This window comes from Chelonoidis abingdonii, chromosome 7 (assembly GCF_003597395.2).
Source record: "Chelonoidis abingdonii isolate Lonesome George chromosome 7, CheloAbing_2.0, whole genome shotgun sequence".
Lineage (NCBI taxonomy): Eukaryota > Metazoa > Chordata > Testudines > Testudinidae > Chelonoidis > Chelonoidis abingdonii.
This window is the reverse complement of record NC_133775.1, coordinates 69,359,815-69,382,439: the sequence shown is the minus strand read 5'-3', so window position 1 is coordinate 69,382,439 and position 22,625 is coordinate 69,359,815. Positions and strand designations below refer to the sequence as shown.

General features: G+C 51.7%; 1 protein-coding gene across 1 annotated transcript in view; it reads right to left on the bottom strand.

Moving 5' to 3' along the window:
* The window catches only part of OLFML2B (olfactomedin like 2B), a 124,768-nt gene that overhangs the window by 19,874 nt on the left and 82,269 nt on the right, over window positions 1-22,625 (bottom strand). The window contains exon 4 of the mRNA XM_075067997.1: window positions 10,942-11,118. Coding sequence (XP_074924098.1) covers window positions 10,942-11,118 — 177 coding nt within the window. The remainder of the gene's footprint in view (window positions 1-10,941; window positions 11,119-22,625) is intronic.

Genomic DNA, 22,625 nt, shown 5'->3' with positions numbered 1-22,625 from the left:
TGGTACAAGTATGTGGTACAGATGAGGTTCCAGCATTCCACAGTGTACTTGAGTGTTAAATCCCTTTACACATAGCAAAGGTAAAAGTACTTAATAAGGAAAGGAGAATCTGAGTCTGTTGAATGCCTGGGGCAGCCTTCTCTGGGGCGCAAGGAGTTACCAGGGGCTGGCTTTAGGAGGTGAGTTCATTTTCAAGCTGCAGGCTAATACCCATGATTTTCATCTCATTAAAAAGAAATGGAAGGAGAACCAGAACCACTGCAGCAATGGCTAGTTGGCTGAAAGGGTGGCTCCAGGGTTTCTTTAAACCCTGGCTGAAATTAACGACAAGAAAAGAAGTATTTTTGGAAGCAAGGTCACTCAGGGTAGCAAAAGTGCTGTGCTTTGCACTTCAGCATGGATGGGAATGAACTCTCTCCAGCATTCAACTGGCTGCTATTGAGATTAACACACAAACACTCCATTGTGAAGCAGTCTGGGCGGTGTCGCATACAACAGGCCTGACAAAAACCCAGAAAAGCAAGGCAATGTAAAGCTAAGCCACCTAACCCTATGAACCCTTCAGCCCCAGAGACACAGTGTGCCATTATCCTAGACCACACACCACAACCTTCATTTCACTCCCTTTTACTCTTGGGGATATACCACTTTACCAGAGCATTTCTCCCCAACACCAGTAGTTGTGGATGTTTGGTGAATTATTATGTGGTTCTGCTGGGAGAGGGCAGTTTGGTAAAGGGCTGTGTGGAGAAGGGCTGCGGGCAGCTGGGGCAGAATTAAGGTTATGATCTGTGGTGCACAGCCCTTGTGGTAATAGCAACGTGTGTGCCTGTGGTGGGAGGAGTGGAAGGTCAAGCGTGCCAGGTGGCTTAGCTTTTTATTGCCTTTTGTGGGTTTCTGTCAGGCACATTGTGTGCATTGCACCTGGCACTACTTGACAGCCATTTGTATTAAATTCCTAGGCTTTTGCAATGCTTAGCGAAGGTGGGGCTGGTGAAGAGAGTGAAGGATGGACCTCATGGAGGTAGAAGTGCTGCTGCTGACAGAGAATATTTTATAAGTCAGCAGCTGTGCTTGAGCCCTTCTCTGCTGTATGGTAAAATCGGACATAGACGCTCCTGCGAGAGAAGGTTTTATGTGCGTCCAGCCCGATCAGTCAGCCTTGTGTGTGTCTGGTACCAAATAACCAGTTACACTTGTGTGCACCCATAAAACCCTGACCCTTAGGGCACCTGCTCCTAAGCCCACTGAGTGCATCACTCAGGATGGAGTCACTGCTGGCACCGCTCCAATGCCCAGGGACAGCTTCCCTGCTTCACCTCTAAGGGTTTGTCTACACTGGCATTTTACAGTGCTGGAACTTTTTCGCTTAGGGTGTGAAAAAAACTACCCCCTTGAGCGCAGCAAGTTTCAGCACTGTAAAGTGCCACTGTAGACAGTGCATCAGCACTGGGAGCCGCGCTCCCAGCTCTGGTAGCTATGCCCCTCATGGAGCTGCGCCACAACCACATAAGGCACGTTAAAACACTGCCACAGCAGCACTTTAGCATTGCCAGTGTAGAGTAGCCCTTAATCTACCTCCCCAGATCACCAAGTGCACAGCAGAGGCTGCAGCTGAGCACAAAGCTGGGAACCTCTTCTAGGGGCAGTGATTGTGGGGCCCATGATCCTGGGGCCCGAGGCTGCCTTAGTCACAGACTGCAGTCTGAGCACACTACATGGTGTGAACATCACACACAAATGCCACAACGCTTTGCCATGCTGGGCCTTCCTCAATAGGGAGACAAGGCTGCTCACTGGTGGAGTCCCCTAGCAATTCAACCTCATGGAGCAGCTCAGCTTGGCCCATTCCTTGAAGCTAGAGCTCAGAGCCTCTACTTGGCCTTGTGGGGCTGCTCCCTGTCCCACAGCAACCCCGTCTCTGCCAGCACCACCATAACAGAAAGGGGGAGATTCAGACCACTCTGTTGGCTCCGGGCACATAGTGCACAGCATGGATCGGGCTGGGAATGCTAAATCAAAGGGGGCATGACAGCAACTAGGGATTGCACAGGGAAGCCCCAGTCATGCTCCTTTCCTCCCATGCCCTCTAAGACCACTACAGAGTAGGGAGAGGGTAGGAACCACTGTACCAATTTTGCACTGCCTCCTGTGCTGGGCAGACCACACCAGCTTTGGGCCTGGCACCTTCCAGCACCAGGGGAGACTTGGTGCCCCCATCTCTTCCCTTTGAAATGAGCAAAATCAAACTGCAGTTTCTCTTAGAAACCCTAATAGCTGAAGCTGCGCTCTGTGCCCACTCAGCTGGGCAGCAGAGCTCTACACAGCATAGGAGGTGGTGGCAGAGCCTGGCATAAGCTGGCAGGGAAGGATAGTTTCTCTGGATTGCACAGTGCCACTCTGTCCATACACTGCGTCCCCAAGCCTGGTAATCACAGGCTCTGCCTCACGGCAGCACAGACATTCCCAGAGAATTCCACCCACCTCAAATTGCTGCTCCATACTGCAAACTGACATCATGATTTCCAGACACCAACCCTGCCATCCATCTCTGACCTCAAACCAACATCCCCTGGGAGGGGCACAGAATGGGCCAGTCCTGCTCCTGCCTACACTCTGGGTTTGCTGGATTGTGCTGACTTCAGGAGGATGGAGTTTGAGAAGTGGAAATCAAGTTTGCTGAGCAAGGAGAAAAAGCATTTCAAACTAGTTTGTCTCATCGAAGTGGCCACTTGCCCAAGGGAAATGCCCTCATGAAGCCACTAATAGTCCACTGACCCCAACCCTGCTGTTGTCGCACCCCCCACAGACCCAAACTCCACTCTTAGTGGGAACAGGATGGAGAGGAAATTCTCTGACAAAGGTCAAACCCTGGAAGTGTCCGCTCTCTGGGATGTCAGCACCCACACCAGGACAGGCTAGCTAGGCCCATGGGAAACAGGGAGTGGGGCAGGGAAGCAGGTGCCAGAGGGGTTATGTAGGGAGCACTAAGGGGGCAGGAAGCAGGCGCTGGAGGAGTTGTGTTGGGAACAGGCAGTGGGCAGGAAGAAGACATTGAAGGGGCTGTGTGGGGAGGGGCAGGAAGCAGGGGCTGAAGGAGTTATGTGAGGAGTGGGGGCACAGGAAGGAGGCACTGGAGAGGTTGTATGGGGAACAGAGAGAGGGCAGGAAGTAGGTGCTGCAGAGGTGTGGGGAGCGGGGAGGGGACAGGAAGCAGGCACTGAGGGGGTGGTGTCAGGAACAAGCAGTGGGCAGGAAACAGACATTGGAGGGGCTGGGTGGGAAGCAGGCATTGGATGGGTTGTGTGGGAAGCAGGCAATAGAGTGATTGTGTGGAGAGTAGGGAGGGGGAAGGAAGCAGACACTGGAGGGGTTCGGTGAGGGGCAGGATGGAGAAGGAAGCAGGCACTGGAGGGGTTGCGGGGGCAGTAAAAGGGTGGGAAGTAGTCGCTGGAGGATTTGTGTGGGGAGCCAGGAAGGGGTGGGAAGAAGGTGCTGGAGGAGTTATGCGGGGAGTGGGGAGGAGGCAGGAAGGAGGCACTGGAGGAGTCATGTGGCGAGTGGGGAGGAGGCACTGGAGGGGTAGTGTGGAGAGCAGGGAGGGACAGGAAGCAGGTTACTCGAGGGGTTGTGTGGGGAGTGGGGAAGGGGCAGGAAGGAGGCACCGGAGGGGTTTTGTGGGGAGGGACGGAAAACTGGCACTGGACGGGTTGTGTGGGGAACAGGGAGAGGCAGGAATAAGGTGCCCAGATGAGAGGAAGAAAATATTGGGACACGTGAGGGGGTGGGTCGCCGGCAGAGCAAAAAAAAAAAGTGAAATATCGGGACAAGGATGAGTGGAAAGCAGGTGCTGGAGAGGTTGTATGGGGCAGGAAGGGGCAGGAACCAGGCACTGGAGGGGTTGTGTGGAGAGCAGGGAGGGGCCAGGAAGGAGGCGCTGGAGGGGTTGTGTGGGGATCAATGAGGGAGTGGGAAGTAGAGGCTGGAGGGGTTGTTTGGGAATCAGAGAGGGGGCAGGAAGGAGAGATTGGAGGGGCTCTGTGGAGAGCAGCTAGGGAGTGGTAAGCAGGCTCTGGGGGGATTGTGTGGAGAGCAGGGAGAGACAGAAAGCAGGCGCTGGAGCGGTTGTGTGGGGAGTCAGGAAGGGGCAGGAAGCATGCGCTGGAGGGAATCTGTGGGAGCATCAACCACGCAAGAAGCACAGGCTGAAGTGGCTGTGTAGGGAGCAAGGTGGGGTGGGAAGCAGGCGCTGGAAGGGCTGTGTGGAGAGCAGAGAGGGGCAAAAAGGAAACATTGGAGGGGCTCTGTGGGGAGCAGCTAGGGGATGAGAAACAGGCTCTGGAGAGGTTGTTGGGGAGCAGCGAGGGGCAGGAAGTGGGCACTGAAGGGGCTGTGTGGGGAGCGGGGATGGGGAAGGAACCAGGTGCTGTAAGGGTTGTGTGCGGAGCAGGGAGGGGCAGGAAGGAGACATTGGAGGGGATCCGTGGGGAGCAGCTAGGGCAGGGGTCGGCAGCCTTTCAGAAGTGGTGTGCCAAGTCTTCATTTATTCACCCTAATTTAAAGTTTCACATGCCAGTAATACATTTTAATGTTTTTAGAAAGTTTCTTTCTATAAGTCTATAATATATAACAAAATTATTGTTGTATGTAAGGTAAATAAGGTTTTTAAAATATTTAAGAAGTTTCATTTATAATTAAATTAAAATACAGAGCCCCCCAGACCAGTGGCGAGGACCTGGGAAGTGTGAGTGCCACTGAAAATCAGCTCGCATGCCGCCTTTGGCACATGTGCCATAGGTTCCCTACTCCTGAGCTAGGGGGTGAGAAGCAAGCGCTGGAGGTGTTGTGTGGGGAACAGTAACAGACAGGAAGCAAGCAGTAAAGGGGTTGTGTGCAGAGCAGGGAGGGGGCAGGCAGCAGGCGCTGGAGGGGTTATGTTGGTAGCAGAGAAGGGTTTGGAAGCAGATGCTGGAGGCATAGGCAGTGAGTTATATGGACCTGTGGTGCCCGTGCTCCACCAATATTCAAGAAGGTGGGCCCGGCTCCACCAATGTTTGGGCTTATATTTTCAGAGCCATTCCGTCCATAGGAAGAATCGGGGCTTTGGGGACACGCAGGGTCCAGGGTGGTCTCGGGAGTTAGCAGGAGGCCTGGTGCTGGCCCCAGCCCGCCCCATTCTGCTCCGCTCTGCCCCACCCCGCCTCTTCCCACCCCTGCTCTGCCCATGCCCTACTCCACTCCATCCCTTCCCCCAAATCCCTGCCCCGCATCTTTCCAGCTTTCACTCTCTCCCCTGAATGACACCAGGAGCTGGTGGGGCAGAGTGGAGCAGAGTGAGCTGGAACTCGTTCTGGGCACCACCAAAAATTATACAAACCTGGCGCCCATGGCTGCAGGGGTTGTGTGGGGAGGAGGCAGGAAGAAGATGCTGGAGGGATTGTGGGGGGGGAGGGAGTGAGGGGCAGGAAGCAGGCGCTGGAGGGGTTGTGTGGGGAGCTGGGAGGCAAGGGAAGCAGGTGCTGTGAGGGTTGTGTGGGGAGCAGGGAGGGGCAGGAACCATGCTGTGGAGGGGTTTGGTGGGGAGCAGGGAGGGCGCAGGAAGCAGGCGCTGGAGCACAATCAGTGAGGTATATGGGTCCGTGGTGCCCATGCTCCAGGAATATGCAAGACCCAGGGGCCCAGCTCCACCAATGTTTGGAGCCAGGTCTCTCCTCCTATTCTGCCTGCCGTCCCCTCGCGCCTCCCCTGGCCCCACCTGCTGTCCTCACGCGCCTCCCTCAGACTGTGTCCCGGCCCCACCTGCCGCCCTAGTCGCTGCCATAACTGCCACTAGTGGCAGCGTAGCGGGACTAAGGCTGCTTCCTGCCCACCCTCGCTCTGCAACACTCCCGGAAGCGGACAGCATGTTCCTGCGGCCCTGGAGGGGATGTATTTCCATGCACTGCCCCCACCCCAAGCACCAACTCCACAGCTCCCATTGGCCAGGAACTGCAGCCCCTCGCCTAGGTGCTGCTGCCAGAGGGGTGTGCAGGTTGCTTTCAGGAGCTGTCCAATGTAAGTGCCTCACTCTCTCCCGCACCCCAACCCCTTGCCCCAGGAAAGAGCAAGCTCCCTGCACCCAAACTCCCTCCTACAGCCTGCACCCTCCATTCCCTCGCACACCAAACTCCCTCCCAGAGCTGGAACCCCTCATCGCCTCCCACACCCCAACCTTCTGCCCAGCACAGAGACCGCACCCCAAAACCCCTCCCTTACCCAAACTTCCTCCCAGAGCCTGCACCCTGCACTTGCTCCTGCACCCCAACCCTCTGCCCCAGCCCAGAGCCCACACCCAGTACCCAAACTCCCTCCCAGAGTCTTAGGCAGCTATGGAGGTGGGAGTGGGACTTGGACCTCTTCTGGGCACTGTGATGTTACTGACCTGAACTGTGACCGTATAGATCGTTGTCTGTAGTGACACCAAATCTTGTATAAAGGGGGTCAAATAAGGTATCTAAGACAAGGTTATGGTTTGCTGGTTATGATTATGCTGTCTGTATGTACATATCATTTTTATATTTAAAGTTATATGCATTGGCATTATACTGTCTGTATTTCAAAATTATGCTATGCTTCTGCGTGACACCCCGGACAATTTCACATCAGCACTGTCTAGCCTGTTTGATGGCCCATTAAGGACCATCAGCTATACAACTGACCCACTGAGAGAAGGCAGATACGCCTTGTAACTCAGCAAGGCATGCAGGGACGTGCCTATGGACAGAACTCTTAGGTTTTTTCATGCCATTTGCTGGATAGCTTGTCTTTGGAACAAAGAGAGAGGCCACATGGCAAGATACTATAAAAGGCTGCTGGAGCTCCTCCATCTGGTCTTCAGTCCTGCTTCTTGCCTCTGGAGGGACTTTGTTACAAACTGAACCTCTGAACAAAGGATTGAATGACCCATCCCAGCTGTGGATGTACTCCAGAGACTTGATTTCAGCCTGCAGTTTATTCCATCACTGCTAGAAGCCTGAACCAAGAACTTTGCCATTACCGTATGTAATTGATTCCATTTAACCAATTCTAGCTCTCATCTATATCTTTTTCCTTTTATGAATAAACCTTTAGATTTTAGATTCTAAAGGACTGGCAACAGGATGATTTGTGAGTATATATTTGTATACTGATCTGGGTCTCGGGCTTGGTCCTTTGGAACTGGGAGAACCTTTTTCCTTTTACTGGGGTATTCATTTTCATAACCATTCATCCCCATAATGAGTGGCAATGGTGGTGATACTGGGAAACTGGAGTGTCCAAGGGAATTGCTTGCATGACTTGTGGTTAGCCAGTGGGGTAAAACCGAAGTCTTCTCTGGTTGGTTGGTTTGGTTTGCCTTGGTGTGCAAAGGAACCCCAGCCTTGGGCTGTAACTGTCCTGCTCTGAGCAATTTGTCCTGAATTGACAGTCTCAGAAGCGTCCCACCAAAGGCAGAATCATTACAGGCACCACCAAAAATTATACAGTACAGAGAGGGGCAGGAATCAGGCGCTGGAGGGGTAGCGTGTGGAGTAGGGAGGGACAGGAAGCAGGTGCTGGAAGGGTTGTGTGGGGAACAAGGAGGGGCAGGAAGGAGGTGCTGGAGGGTTTGTGTAGGGAGGGGCAGGAAGCAGGCACTGGAGGGGTTGTGTGGGGAGCTGAGAGGGGCAGGAAGTAGGCGCTGGAGGGGTTGTGAGGGGAGTGGGTGGGGGTGGGAAGCAGGTGCTGGAGGGGTTGGGTGGGGAGCCGGGTTGGGGTGGGAAGCCGATGCTGGAGATTCTCTGTGGGGCTGCAGGGTGAGCTGGGAGCAAGGCAGGGATGGGAGCAGCTGCGTGCAGAGCAGGCTGCAAACAGCAGCCCTTCAGCAGGATGCTGCTGTGCGCAGAGCAGAGACAGAGCCGAGAGGGCCTGCAGCCAGAGAGCTGAGCAAAAGGGGCCTGCAGGGGACTCTCCACAACACAGAGCCAGCAGCTGGCCTTGGAGCCCCAGGAAGCTAAAGCTCTAGGGGTCAGCCTAGCAAGGGGGCAGTCTCCTTTGCCTGGGGCTGAATCAATGGTATGTAGCCAGGGATGACTGCAGGTCTTTTGCGACAATTGGTCTATAACTTTTGCTTGCTTAAGAATTTACTGTGGAAAGTAGGTCAAGTTATTTTCAGTAAAGAATGTTCTAAACAGTGTGATGCAGCATGGCCAGAAGGCAGCAGGAGAGTGATAGAAAGGAGAGATACGTAAGCGCCAGGATGATGAGAGCCTCATTCCCTGTAGAGGGAAGAGAGGCTGCTACAGTTTAATTAGAGCACCTGAAGCCAATTAGAGCACCTGAAGCCAGTCACTTGATAAAACCCCTCTGCTTCAATCAGACAATTGGAGGAGTTGAAGCAGAATGGTTTGGTGTTGGAGCAGAGACCAGTTTGAAGGAGAGCCGTTTGAAGGGAAGCAGAGGAGAGTTTGGAGAAGTATTGTGACGGGCCAGAAGACCAAGACCCTAGGTGAAGGGAAACCCAGCTTGTACAGAGCAGAGGGACTCCACAGACACAAAGGGCTGGGAGAAAGCTTGCCCAAACAGAGAGAGGGCAGGAAGCCCCACAAGCTGAAGGGCTGGAGAGAGAAGTAGCCCAGGGGAAGGAGTCACTAGTTCAAGTCGTTTGCTGCTATCCCTAGGGCCCCTGGGCTAGGACACGGAGTAGAGGGCGGGCCCAGGTCCCTTCCTCTCCACTCCCCTTGTCTGGGATACTAGTGGGACAATTAATACCCAGATCAGGGGTGAGAAATGGCGCCCTGAACACTGCCCACAAGAAGAGAAAGTGCGGGACCCATCTTAGTAGTGCCAGCAATTTGCCACAACAGGTGCAAGAGAACCAGACAGAGGACCTGCATTAGTCTGATACAAAAGGCCATGTTGATATAAGCCAAGGACAGAAGTAGTTATGGTTGTTAAACACCAAAATTGGTGTGCCTGATATTAGGCCTAATTGGTGGACAAAATAACAAGGGGATGGGATGTTCCACCCGCCACTCCCATTGGGGTTCCTTACAGAAAGAGGGGCAAAACCTAGAGAGAAGTTACTGGAGAGAGCTTCACCATTGTGGCTGCCACCCCCACCATCTCCTGGCCCTGGCCCTTCTTTGTGCTAATCCTGAGAAGTGTCCTGACCCGACCTGGCCAGGGAGGAACCCAGATGACATCACCACCTCCACCAGCTGTGGCTGAATCCCAGCCACCAGCTGAGATGAAACAGGATCAGACTGTAATAGCAGTGCCAGCCACTCTCAGCTAACTGCTTCTCTCTTCCCCAAAAGGACAGTTCCTACCATCTTGGATCCCATCTAAGAGACACTCCAACAAGGGGATTTTCCTTCTAAAGCTCACTCCAGCTAAAGGGAAAGGGACAAGACCAATTGTTAGACTGGAAGCCTGACTTAATACTGTACATTTCAAATGCTTTGCTTGGTTCTACTTCTGTCCTTTCTCTGTAAGAAGAGGTTTAAAGGCTGTGTAGTGGTGTGTTTGCCATGGCACTGAGCAGGCTGAGGGCTCTGTATCCCAATCCAGACCTGGTTTAACACTGGAGAGGGACTGGCATGCAGTAACACCTTTGGCCCATATATTCCATCTCAGTTATACACCAGGCCTCATAGTCTAATGGTTGCTTTGGCTGGAGCAGCCGCTAGCAGCAACTATGCAGGAAGTGCTGTTGTAACTAGAGGGGCCCCGATGAGAAATACTATGTGGTGATCCTGGGGGAGGCAGCTGCACCTGATTGCCTATCCTAAAGGACGAGACTGGAGAGGGCACCCCAGGCACAAGAGGGCCTGAACCCTCAGCTGGGTGTCCCCAGGGCCAAGCCACGAATTCTGCTGTTTTATCTTGAATTGTAACAGCTGAAGCCATGGCACCCAGGGTGTTTTCAACCCTTCCCTTTCCTGCCAGCCCTAATAAAAAACCCACTCCCCTCAGTCATGCCTCTGGGTGCTTACTGGGCCTAGCAGCTGAAGCACCTTCAGCGCATGCCTCTGAGTCATGGTGCCCATGGCACTGCTGAGTGCCTTATGGGTCTGATCCCACAGCTCTGAGCAGCTGTGCCAGTTACAGTCCTGACGAAGGTGAGTGGGAAAACAGCTCTGCAGGGAAGAGAAGGGAGGGATGGAGCCAACCCCTGCCAGCCTGTCCATACTAACCCACCTCAGACCGGCAGGAACCAGCTGGAGGCTGTTTGGTGCTCATGGTAAAATCAGATATGTATGCCAATGAGGCCTCATCAGCACCTCTCCAGTGGACCCCCTCTGAGAAGTCTGAGAAGAGGTCGAGCACGCAATGAGTCAGGGAAGTGGAACCCTGCTGTCCTCGGGTGAGAGCTCAGGCTCACATGCCGGGTAAGCCTGCAGTGCTACTTGTCTTGCTCTATGACAATAAGTCTCCAGAGCCACCAAGCCAGCTCCTCTCCCCAGGGTCTAAAGCCACAGTGCAGTGTGTTGCTGCTGGTGACTCCCTCCCTGCCTGTAAGGGATACACTGCATGGCAGAGTGGGGACTGACTACCCAGAGAGGCCTGAGCTTGACATGCAGAAGTCAAGGAACCCAAGCCTGGACAAGATGTGCCCCAGCCAAGGACATGCCTGGAGTGTGGTGGCAGAGGAGGGGGGCTCCATGGGGAGGCAGCTGTTCTGTGCAGCCACCTACAGGCATCAGGATAATGAGGGGATGCAACTCCCACCACATATTGCCATGTGAGGATGCCTAAGTCCGCCAACTTCCAACCCCGATATTCAGAGTTAGCCCTGCAGCTCCAGTACATTTTTCCCTCAACACCTTTCACCAGTCCTACTGCTGAGCATTGCCTGCACCAGCGGAAATGAGTGCTCTTGAACTGGAACAGGGTTCCTGGAACTTCCATGTGTAGCCAGGAGAAGGCAGCTGGCCTTACCTCAGTGTGGGTGTACGCAGCTGCAGCATCCCTCTGCAGGGAGCTCCGGATGTCAGGGAGGCTGTTGGAGATACTGCTGGAACAGTTTTCCTTGTCCCTTGTGTTTGGCTCACTCCAAATTGCATCCACGTTCCCTGTTGCATCCATGTTCTCTCTGGTGAGGTTTCTGGACACTTCCTAGGAAATTGAGAGAGAGAGAAAGAGAGAGCTGTGATTTTACTGCCATTGGCACTTTCCAAATTCAGGCCCTTGGTCACAACGTGCTTGGAGCTTGCATTATTGCTAACCTGAATGGCACACCCTGACAGTTAGAAATGCCTTCATTAGACAGACATCTGCTGCCTAATTATTCTTCAGGACCCCTTTCTGGGGCGAAAAGAGGGGACTTCCTATTGTTGTTCTTAACTAGCAGCCACACAGAGAGAACAAGAAGCCCTAGACAAAACAAGCCACTTTCATCTCTAGTCTCTCCGAGAGATCACTCCCTTGGGCAGCAGGTACCATAGGCTGGGGAGGCTATGCCTCCCCAAACAGTCATGCATGGTCGCACCCATGCTCTACCCCAAGGGCTCCTGCTTCCGCTCTGCGGTCTGGCTCCAGGGGCTGGTAGGGCCATTCTGTCTGTGTTCCCCCTCAGTGCTCCAGAGCTGGAGGTGCTAGCTTGGGGCAGGGTCTGGTGGCCATAGTGGGAGGAGTGGGCAGAAGGCGCTGGGGGCTAGCCTTCCCCAGCTAGTGGTTCATGCACCACCCAGGACAACTCTCCTTTATGGAACTTTTAATACAGCACAGAGACATCTAGTGCTAAAGCATATCATTATAGGCAGGCCTCCGACCCATCCTGCAGCACCACCGGGCTGGGTGATGTTCCACAGAGTGGACACAGAGAGAGACTGAGACTTGCCCTCAAGGTGCCCTTTAACTTAGTGCAGTGGTTTTCAACCTTTTTTCATTTGCAGACCCCTAAGAAATTTCAAATGGAGGTGCTTTGGAAATCTTAGACATAGTCTGTGGACCCGCAGGGGTCCGTGGACCTCAGGTGGAAAACCACTGTCTTAGGGGAAAGGGCCCTGGGCTGGGAGCCAGGAGGCCATAAGTTCTAAAGTCTGTTCTTCCAGTATGCACATTGCTATCCACTTCAAGCCCTTACCACCAAGCATGGCCGTAGACTCTAGGTCAGTGGCAAGTATCATTTCCCCTATTGCACAAATGAGTTGACTGAGCGGTTGCACAAGGTCAATGCAGGGAGCAGAATCTGATTCTCTAATATGGCAGACCAAATCTCATCCGCTTAGGTACAATGTCTTGCAGAATGAACATGCCAGATCTAAGATGGCTATCCTGACAGTAACCACAGCTCTAACCAGTGGACAGCACTTCCCCTCCCCAAGCCAGAACACAACCCAGAACTCCTGATCTCTAACATCCCTCTGCTATCTAGCAGACAGCTGTGTCATGATTGTGTCATGTCCCCCACTAGTGGCTGGGCCACACACAGGATAACACTCACTCCTTTGGCTCAAGTGGCACAGGTTTGTGTTGAGGAGCTGAAGGTCCCTGGCCTGAGCCCTGTTGCCGACCCATGGTGGGGTCCCTGTGGTTACATGTGACAGAAGTTCTAGTTTCAAGGATTTATATTGCCACTTTCATCTCACTTCATTGTACAGTCTATAGGTAAAAATCCTGCATTCATAACATAAGTCCCTACTCAGGCAAAACGCTCACTGAAATCAATGGAGGTTCTGTAAACCCTGCCTGGCACTTTGCCTTGTGCACACTGACAACAGTGACTCCCTGCTGGCACTTTTCACACACTGATGTGCATGTGTACAACGAACGTTTCCTTAGGTTGTTAACTTTGGAGTTTGACACAGCACTGCCTCTCAGGTCAGGTGCCAGGCAGACATGGAGCTCCCACCTCTGATGATGCTGGATACACAGCAGTCCTTCCACTGCTTTGAAGCCCCTTATGAGTATTGCTATTGTTGATCTCTGTGTGAGTTCCTTAAAATTGCCAAGTGTGTTGAGTAAAACTCCAAGATTGTACTAGATTGCCTTGATGCTATGACTGTCATGCACCAGCTCTGCCTCTTCCATGCCTCTGTCACCATACATGCTCTCATGCCCAGAAGGACCTGGGGCACAGATCCTGCCAAAGAACTGAACTGCTTCATTATCTAATTACATTTTCTCAGCTATGAAACTGGCAGAAAACAGGACACATCATCCTCCACTGCCCAGAACACAGACTGGTGGATCTTGGGCCGTAGTTCCTCTGTTACTATACAAGAGTTGGCTCTGTTCATCTATATTAATGGCAGAAGGATCTAGAACGACCACCCAGTCTGACCTCCTGCTGTGAGAAAGTGGGAATTTTCTGTAATATGTTTAATGAATGATGTGTATGGTGTGACCTACTTGATACGCATGTGCAACTTGACTAGGGATTGCTAATGGGTGCAAAAGGGTTAAATGCTCCCTGGGCAGAGCAGGAGACATGAAGTGTGCATGTCTCAGATCTGTCAGGAATGGTATAAATGGGTCAATAAAGGTTTGGCTGAAACAGACCAAAATCAATGGAGCATCCAGACAGACAATGGGAGCCCAAGGACTATACAACTGGCCCCTACCAATAGGAAACTGGCTGGTGAATCATGTGAACATTAGTAGGAGCACTGCCAGCAAATTGAGGGAAATGATTATTCCCCTCTATTCCATACTGGTGAGGCCACATCTGGAGTACTGTGTCCAGTTTTGGGACCCACACTACAGAAGGGATGTGGACAAATTGGAGAGAGTCCAGTGGAGGGCAATGAAAATGATCAGGGGGCTGGAGCACATGACTGACAAGGAGAGGCTGAGGGAACTGGGCTTGTTTAGTCTACACAAGAGAAGAGTGAGGGGGGATTTGATAGCAGCTTTCAACTACTTGAAGAGGGGTTCCAAAGAGAATGGAGCTCAGCTGTTCTCAGAGGTGGCAGATGACAGAACAAGGAGCAGTGCTCTCAAGTTGCAGTGGGGGAGGTCTAGGTTGGATATTAGGAAACGCTATTTCTCTAGGAGGGTGGTGAAGCACTGGAATGAGTTACTTAGGGAGGTGGTGGAATCTCCTTCCTTAGAGGTTTTTAGGGCCTGGCTTGACAAAGCCCTGGCTGGGATGATTTAGTTGGTGTTGGTCCTGGTCCTGCTTTGAGCGGGGGTTGGACTAGATGACCTCCTGAGGTCTCTTCCAACCCTAATATTCTATGAACTCAGCATGAGTCTGCAGGAAGATGAGACTGGACCAAAAGGTGTCAGATATCTGGGATAAACATTGGCTTTTGGAGAGACTCAGCAGCTCTCACTTGGGACTGACAAAGAAACAGACGGAGAGGGACAGTGGCCTAGCTGAGTAAAGCACTAGCTTGAGCAGGATGGACTGTGTCTTAATGGTTGCGTCTCTCTGCTAACACGAGGACTTTCTGAGTTTATATCCAGTTGACTAATGAAAATGACTGTTTGTAAAGGCTTCCGAGGGTCACTGCAAATACTTGCTGAGGTGCATGGGTCCCTCAACAGTTTACACATCCCTGACCAGGAGTGTAGTTCAGTGGGACTCATTGGGCAGCACTCCGAGTGTGAAATGAGTGCTTGAGCCCAGAGGCTCAGTCCTGCTGTGGCTGAGGCTGTGTGGCCTGTGTGTAAGGAAGAGTTGGGTCCCTTGTGGGGATCTGGTACACTGAAGGGGTTCCTACAGGGACTGTTAAGGTGAGGCACCCACACATAACCCATGCCAGAGTATCTCATCCAATGATTCCTGCACTGAGCCCAAAAGCTAGTGATTAAACGAGTCTGGGTCAGAGTTGTAGAAAGAGCCATCCAAACTTGATTTAAATCACCATCAAATGATGGACAAGCCCCAGATTGGTAATCCATTGCCATGGTTAATTATCCCCACTGTTAAAAATGTACACGTTATTTCCTTTTTGAAATTGGCTAGCTTCAGTGTCCAGCCACTGGAATTTTTTATGCCTTTGGCTGCTAGAATAAAAAGCTTTCTGATATCAGGTATCAGAGGGGTAGCCATGTTAGTCTGCTGCTTTCTGATATCAGGTATCTCCTGTGACAAAGTTCCTCCTCTACCTTGGTGGGTCCTGCGCTTATTGGCAGATTTGCTCACCTCAGTGATCTTCCCCTCTGGTAGAACCCACACTCTGGGTCAACTCCTCCTTGTGTCTGGTCAGGAGTTCGGAGGTTTGGGGGGAACCCAGGCCCACCCTCTTCTCCAGGTTCCAGCCCAGGGCCCTGTGGATAGCAGCTGTCTATAGTGCCTCCTGTAACAGCTGCATGACAGCTACAACTCCCTGGGCTACTTCCCCATGGCCTCCTCCAAACACCTTCTTTATCGTCACCACTGGACCTTCCTCCTGGTGTCTGATAACGCTTGTACTCCTTAGTCCTCCAGCAGCACATCCTCTCACTCTCAGCTCCTTGCACCTCTTGCTCCCAGTTCCTCGCATGCCCTTCCTCTCCTCTGGCACCCCTCTCCCAGACTGGAGTGAGCTCCTTTTTAAACCCAGGTGCCCTGATTAGCCTGCCTTGATTGGCTGCAGGTGTTCTAATCAGCCTGTCTGCGTTAATTGGTTCTAGCACGTTCCTGATTATACTCTAGTGCAGCCTCTGCTCTGGTCAGTCGGGGAACAGAAAACTACTCATCCAGTGACCAGTATATTTGCCCTCTGCCAGACTCCTGTACCCCACTGGTCTGGGTCTATCATACTCCTCTGTATGTTGGTACTTACAGATCATAAGCAAGTCACCTCTTGACCTTCTCTTTGTTACTTCTTTAGTAAGAGCTCCTCACAGCAGGACTGCAAAGCAGGTTCCAGTCCTGGATTCATTTTTGGAGTCCTTCTTTGAACTTTCAATTTTTCAAAATCTTTTTTGAAGTGTGTCCCCCAGAAATGGACACAGGATCCAGAAATGGTCTCACACCTCCACATTTATTTAATGTAACCTTCCTGCTCTTACTTGCTAGCTGTTTGCTTATATGTCTAAGTACCGTGTTTTATTTTCTTGCTGCAGCATCACCCTGGGAGCCTGCATTCAGTTGGTTATTTAATGATTAGATTTATCAAACTGCTGAAGGGGGCCTGTCCATGCTACATCCTAGCTGTCAAATCCCACTCCCCCTGCAATTTCTCACCCTTGCAATCTCTGCTCCTCATAAGTTTTCATATTCCTGAGATAGCCCTGTAGATCCAAACTGTGGCTACTTCAGATCGGGGAGGTGCGGGCCTTCCCAGAGAACACACTGCCAGCATCCCACTCGTCTCTACCAACAGGACTCCAGCTCAAGCGCTTCTGCTGGTCCCAGCTGTGGCCATACAGCTCAGAGTGAGGTGGTTCTCAACTAGGCAACCTTTTTAGGCACTGTGACTTCATGTTCAGCTGATTTCCATCATGCCCCCTATGTCCTTCCCAGGACACAGTCTCCCATTCTGCAGGTATGGCCTGCATTCTTTGTCTCTGGATGCATGTATGACCTTGCATTTGTCTTTATTAAAACACATGTTGTTTGACTGCACACACCCAACAAAGCAATCCAGCTCACTGTGTATCTGTGATTTGGACTTATCATTATTCACCAGCTCCAACAAGTTTTCTGTCAGTGGTAAATCTTACCAGCAGCAATTTTATGCTTTCTTGTTTATATAGTGAGTTTTTCATCAGAATGTTGTGTGGTATTAAGTCAAATGCCCAATAGAAGCCAAAGTATATTATGTCAGCAGTTTCCATTTTTAAACAAGACCTGTGATCTTGTCAAAACATGATATCAAGTTTATTTGACAAGACCCATTTGATTGGTATTAATGGTAAAGAGCTAAAAGGTGGAACTGTAAAGACCTGGAATCAGCTATTCCATTATTTTGCCAAGGATAAATGTCATATTGGTTGGTATGAGTGGCATTAACAGACTGGGGTGTGCGTGCCCTTGGAGAAGGCATTCAGCTGGAAAGTACTGCAATGCCAGGGATGCATTTTGGATGGTGTGGGCATCTGGCTTGTGGTGTGTGCACAGTAGTATCATGCAGCTGTTAGGGGGACCTGGAGGAGGCAAGGGATGTACATTGGCATGGAGGGGCAGTGTACAGCAGGGGATCAGCAGCATAGTAAGCAGACGTGGTAACAATTACAGAGGCAACTCTCCACAGGACCAGCCTTTGGTCAGTGACATATAGCAGGTACCAAGGTATACCTAACTCTCGGTACACGGAACAGTAATAACTATAAATACTTTTCAAATTGCTATATAAATGCTAACACTGCAGTGGCTTCTAGGGCTTCTGGGGCAGGAAGGTCCTTGGATGCCTTGTCAAAACTTATGAGCAAAGCTCTCAGTTCCTGATCTAGGGTTTTCCTTTAAAAGGATATTCCCCTCTGCAAGCATAGCTGTTCGAGGTCTTTTGTCTGAAACCCATCATATGACATCTAAACTGTCAATAGCAAGTTTAAACTTTTAACAGCACTGGGTTATGATTGATAAATTCAGTTGACCCATGGCATGTAAATCCTGCCACGACTACTCCAGTGTTAGGCTGTCTGCAGTGGCTCATGGACGTGGGTGCCAACGTCAGGGCAGACTGTCACAAACCAGGGCACAAACTCCAGAGTGGTTGTGTGTTCTATATTTATATTTCACCAACCGAGTATCAAGTGTGAACTCCTCAAGCACTGTAACAGCCTTAACATGGAGTCACAGACAGGATCCTCTTTGTTACTTATCTGTCCAAAATGGAGCACTCGTCCTCGACTGGAGTTCCCAACTGCTATCGAAATACAATTAATAAACCCAGATAATACCTTGCTGTTCTATAGTGGTTTTCATCCAGAAGGATCCTACAGCATTTTACAACCTATGGGCTCAATTCTGCCACCTTTGTTCACCTTGGATACAACCTTATTACACACACAGGCCCAGTTAAAGCAATGGGAAAGCCAGCAGAGTAAGGTATTATTCAGGATGGATAAGAGTGGCAGAATATGCTTAGTGCCTTTCTTTTACATGCCGGCTGCAGAAGCAGACAGAATGTGGGCCTAACGCCCCCACCCCACACACACACACACAGTGTGGGCCTAACGCCCCCCCCCCCACACACACACACTCTTTCTCTCTCTCTCCCCCCTAGAATGAAGGTTGCTAGTGTGCATTTTCTATTATCAGCGTAATCATAAAACTCCAGGAACTTGCCAAGAAATCTCAAGGCTGGATACTCTTGAAAAGCGACCTGGGCAGGGGTGGCTCTAGGCACTAGCAAAGCAAGCACCTGCTTGGGGCAGCCCATATGCAGGGGCGGCAGGGATCCAGCATGAGAGCTGAGAACCAACAGAGGGCTCTGGGAGCTGTAGTTCCTTGGTTAGCTCCCTGCCTATAGAGCCAGCCCTGGAGCAGCGAAAGAACTACATTTCCCAGCATTCCCTTGGCCACCACCAACTGGAAAGGAAGGAGGGAGACCTCATGCGGCAGCTTGCTGTGAGTGGAGAGTTGCCTTGTGGATGGTAGGTAACCATATTTTAACATTCAAAAAACAGGACACTCCACGGGGAGGGAAGCTCCATCCTGCCACCATCCACTCCCTCTGACTGCGCCCCACAGAAACTCCAACCCATCTAACCCCCTGCCGCTCCCTGTCCCCTGATCACCCCCTCCCGGGGACCTTACCCCTAACTGCCACTTGGACCCCACCCCAGTTCTAAGCCTCCTCTTCTCCTTGTTCCCCAACTTGCCCCTCCTGAAGACCCCCCAACTTCCCCTAGGACTCCACACCCTACCTGTCCCCTGACAACCCCTGAGACTCCCATGCCTATCCAACGCTGCCCTGTCCCTACTGCCCCCCGAACCCTGAGCCATCTAACCCCCCTTCTCCCTGCCCCTGACTGCCCCACCGAAACTTCCCCTCATCCAACCCCCCGCTCCCTGTCCCTTGACTGCCCCCCGGATCCCTACCCCTTCTCAACCCCCCCAGCCCCCTTACCGTGCTACTACAGACAGCATGTCTGGCTCCCCCCAGCGCCAGACATGCTGCTGGCATACATGTTGCCATGCTCCCCTTTGGAGCCCCACAGCCCCCGCACGCCACCACACCCCAGCACCTGCCTTCCAGATTTGAACACCTCAAAATTCAGGAGTGCTCAAGCTCAGTTGGGCAGCTTTACTTCATTTCTCCCAAATCAAATACACTGATCCACTGTAACTTGCTGTAGAAAAAGAGGATAAAATTGAGCAAGAAATGCTTCCCAGTGGTTTTAGGACTGGAATTGCTATTTCAACAGCCATTGCCTTTTTGTTGTTTGTTTGTTTTAAAAGGAAGACAGTGATATTGCACTGGCAATTCCCCATAGAAAGAAAGAATGAACAAAAGAATAATAAGGCACCTCAACTTTTTCTCATTTATGGAGGACAGTCTTATAATATGCATCCAGATATCCTCCAATCACACAAGCTGAAAATTGTTCACTTTACTGCAGCTCTGTAACCATATTAGAATCAATCTGTCTTGTGTGTTGTGCCACATCCAAAATTCCTGCTGAATGACCCGCCCTCGGAGCGAGTTCCCAGTGACCCAGGGATGCGCGGAAGGAGGGTGCAGGTGTGTGTGTGGGGAGAGCCTAGAGCTGGGCGCAGGAGATGTGGGGGTGACACTGGGGGGGGGGGGAAAGGGGAAGCCCAGCCTGGGCGCGCGGGGAGTGGTGGAAAGCCCGGGCTGGACTGGGGCAGCCGAACTTTTTTTGCTTGGCAGCAAAATAAAACTAGAGGTCCGCCTGGGATCTCGGGTTCAACATGTTCCTCCACCGAAACTACACCATAGACTCTTCACCACCAAAAACAAATGTCCTTCCCTTTCCACGTACAGCCATCTACAAAACATAATCTAAGACTCCTCATATCACAACACCCACTGCAAAGGACTAACTCTGACTTCATGGAATCTGAGACATTTTGCAGTCAGAACACCACTCCTCACTGTTGCAACCATTGCTGAGTCCATGACACCAGAACTGAGTGGGCTGGATCAGGAAGTTCAGGCTCTGTGTTGTAGGTTCTCCAAGATTTTTTGGGGTTCCTCCCTCCGAGAAGGATCATCCTGTAGACTACCATCCAGAGTAAGCAATGTCCAAGTTAAGTCCAAAGCAGACTGCGAAGCCCTACAAACGGATCTCACAAAACTGGGTGGACTGGGCAACAAAAAGGCAGATGAAATTCAAGTGTTGCTAAACACAAAGAATTCAATATTTCGAAGACACAGATGAATCCCATCATACAAAGTGAGGGTGGTGTAAATTAGCTGTTACCACTCAAGGAGAGAATCTTGAGTCATTGTGGGATAGTTCTCTGAAAACATTCACTCAAATGTGCAGCAGCAATCAAAAAAGTGAGGCAGAATATTGGAATCATTAAGAAAGGGAATAATAAGACAGATATATTGCCTCTTATTAAATCCAAGCTATGCTCACCTCTTGAAATACTGCATGCAGATGTGGTCGCATCTCAAAATAGATATATTGGATTCGAAAAGGACAGAAAGGGTAACAAAATGATAAGGAGCATGGAACGGCTGCCATATGAGGAGAGATTATATAAGTTGGGACGTTATAGCTTGGAAAAGAGGAGGCTCAGGGGGATATGATGAGAGTCTATAAATCATGACTAGTGTGGAGATAGTAAACAAGGAAGTGTTTTTTAGACTTATAACACAAAACTAAGAGTCACCAAATGAAATTAATAGGCAGCAGATTTAAAACCAATAAAAGGGAATATTTCTTCACACAACTCACAGTCAAACTGGAACTCTTGCCAGAGATGTTGTAGGCCGACTATAATGGGTTAAAAAGACTAGATAATTCATGGAGATAGATCCCATCAATGCTATTAGCCAGGATGGGCAGGTTGGATGTGTCCCTAGCTTCTGTTTGCCAGCAATGGGAACGGGCAACAGGGATGGTCACTGACTTTGCTGTTCTGATTCCTTCTAGGCACCTGGCACCAGGGCCCCTGTCAGAAGACAGGATACTGGCTAGATGGACCTTTGCTGACCCAGTATGGCTGTTCTCATGTCTTTCAAGAGACTCAAGATCAAATTCTTTATCCTTCTTGAATTTCACCGTTAGTGCCATGGCCAGTACAATTTCTTTCTCCTGCAAAAGAGCAGCCTGAAACCATTGCCACCACTTGCTTATTTGAGAATTGTATTAAACGATATACACAAGTCACTGCAACACAACACAGAGTAATCAAAACAGCCATCAGCTGGAACTTCCTCTTCTTTACCCAGGGTCTCAAAACAAATGACCACAAGGGCCACAGCGGTCTAGTGCATTTGCCCGAGGGCCATATCACTGACACCCCTACCCTCACTGCCCCGGACCCCACCCCCACTCAAACCCTTCCATGAGGCCCCATCCCTGCCCTGCCTCTTCCCACCCCTTCCCTGCCCTTTCTACCCCCTTCCCAAAGTCCCCACCCCATGCTGCCCTCCCTGTTCCCAGGGGGTGCAGAAGGGTGCGGGTGGTGGCAGGGGTCAGGGCAGGGAGTTTGTGTGTGGGTGCAAGAACGGGTGAGGGGTGCGGCAGGGGGTCAGGCGCGGGGTTGCAGCCGGTGTCCAGGGCAGGGGGTTCAGGAGGAGTGTGGGTGGTGTGGTCACGGGCTTGGGCGAGAGTTGGGTGCAGGAGAGGGTGTGGGGGTGCGACAGGGGGGCTCAGGGCAGGGAGAGTGGGTGCAGAGGGATGAGTCAAGGTCTGGCCCGGCGCCGCTTACCTAAGGCGGTTCCCAGGTGGACAGCAGAGCACGCATCAGGGGCCAAGCAGGCTCCTGGCCCTGTTTGCCGTGCCGCTCCACTCCAGGAAGCGCCAGCCGGCGGAATCACGGCCCCTAGGGAGCAGGGGGGGGCACGGGCTCCACTGCTGCTCCTCTGGGTACCTCCCACAAGCTCCATGGCCATGGTTCCTGTTCCCGGCCAATGGTGGCGGGAGAAGGGGGGTACCTTGAAGCAAAGGCAAACGCAGGAGCCCTCTGCCTCCTCCCCCACCCCTCTGGCATGGAAGGGACATGCTGCCAAGCCGTTTAGGGGAGCGGTGTGGGGTTCATGGCGCCACCGAAGAGGGGGGGGGGGGGCATCCCGCAGGCCGGTTTTAGAACATGGGCTGTATTTTGCCTACGCCTGGCCTGGAGGTAGGCAGAGGGGCGTGGGGGGTGGGGGAGCTTGGCAGGCCACACAGAAGAACTCCATGGGCTGCGTGTTTGAGACCCCCGGTCTAGTCTGACCTCCTGCACAACACAGGCTGCAGAATTTCAACCACCTACTCCCACAACAAACCCCTAACCTATGTCTGAGCCACTGAAGTCCCAAATCATGGTTTAAAGACTCCAAGGTGCAGAGAATCCTCCAGCAAGTGACCCGTGCCCCACGCTGCAGAGGAAGGCGAAAAACCCCCATGGCCTCTGCCAATCTGCCCTGGAGGAAAATTCCTTCCTGATCCCAAATATGGCGATCAGTTAAACCCTGAGCATGTGGGCAAGACTCATCAGCCAGACACCTAGGAAAGAATTCTCAGTAGTAACTCAGATCCCACCCTAAGGGACTGATGGATTCCCCTCCTAGTGCAAAGTTCTGCTCCATCTATCCATGTGTAGATCAAGTTCTAATATT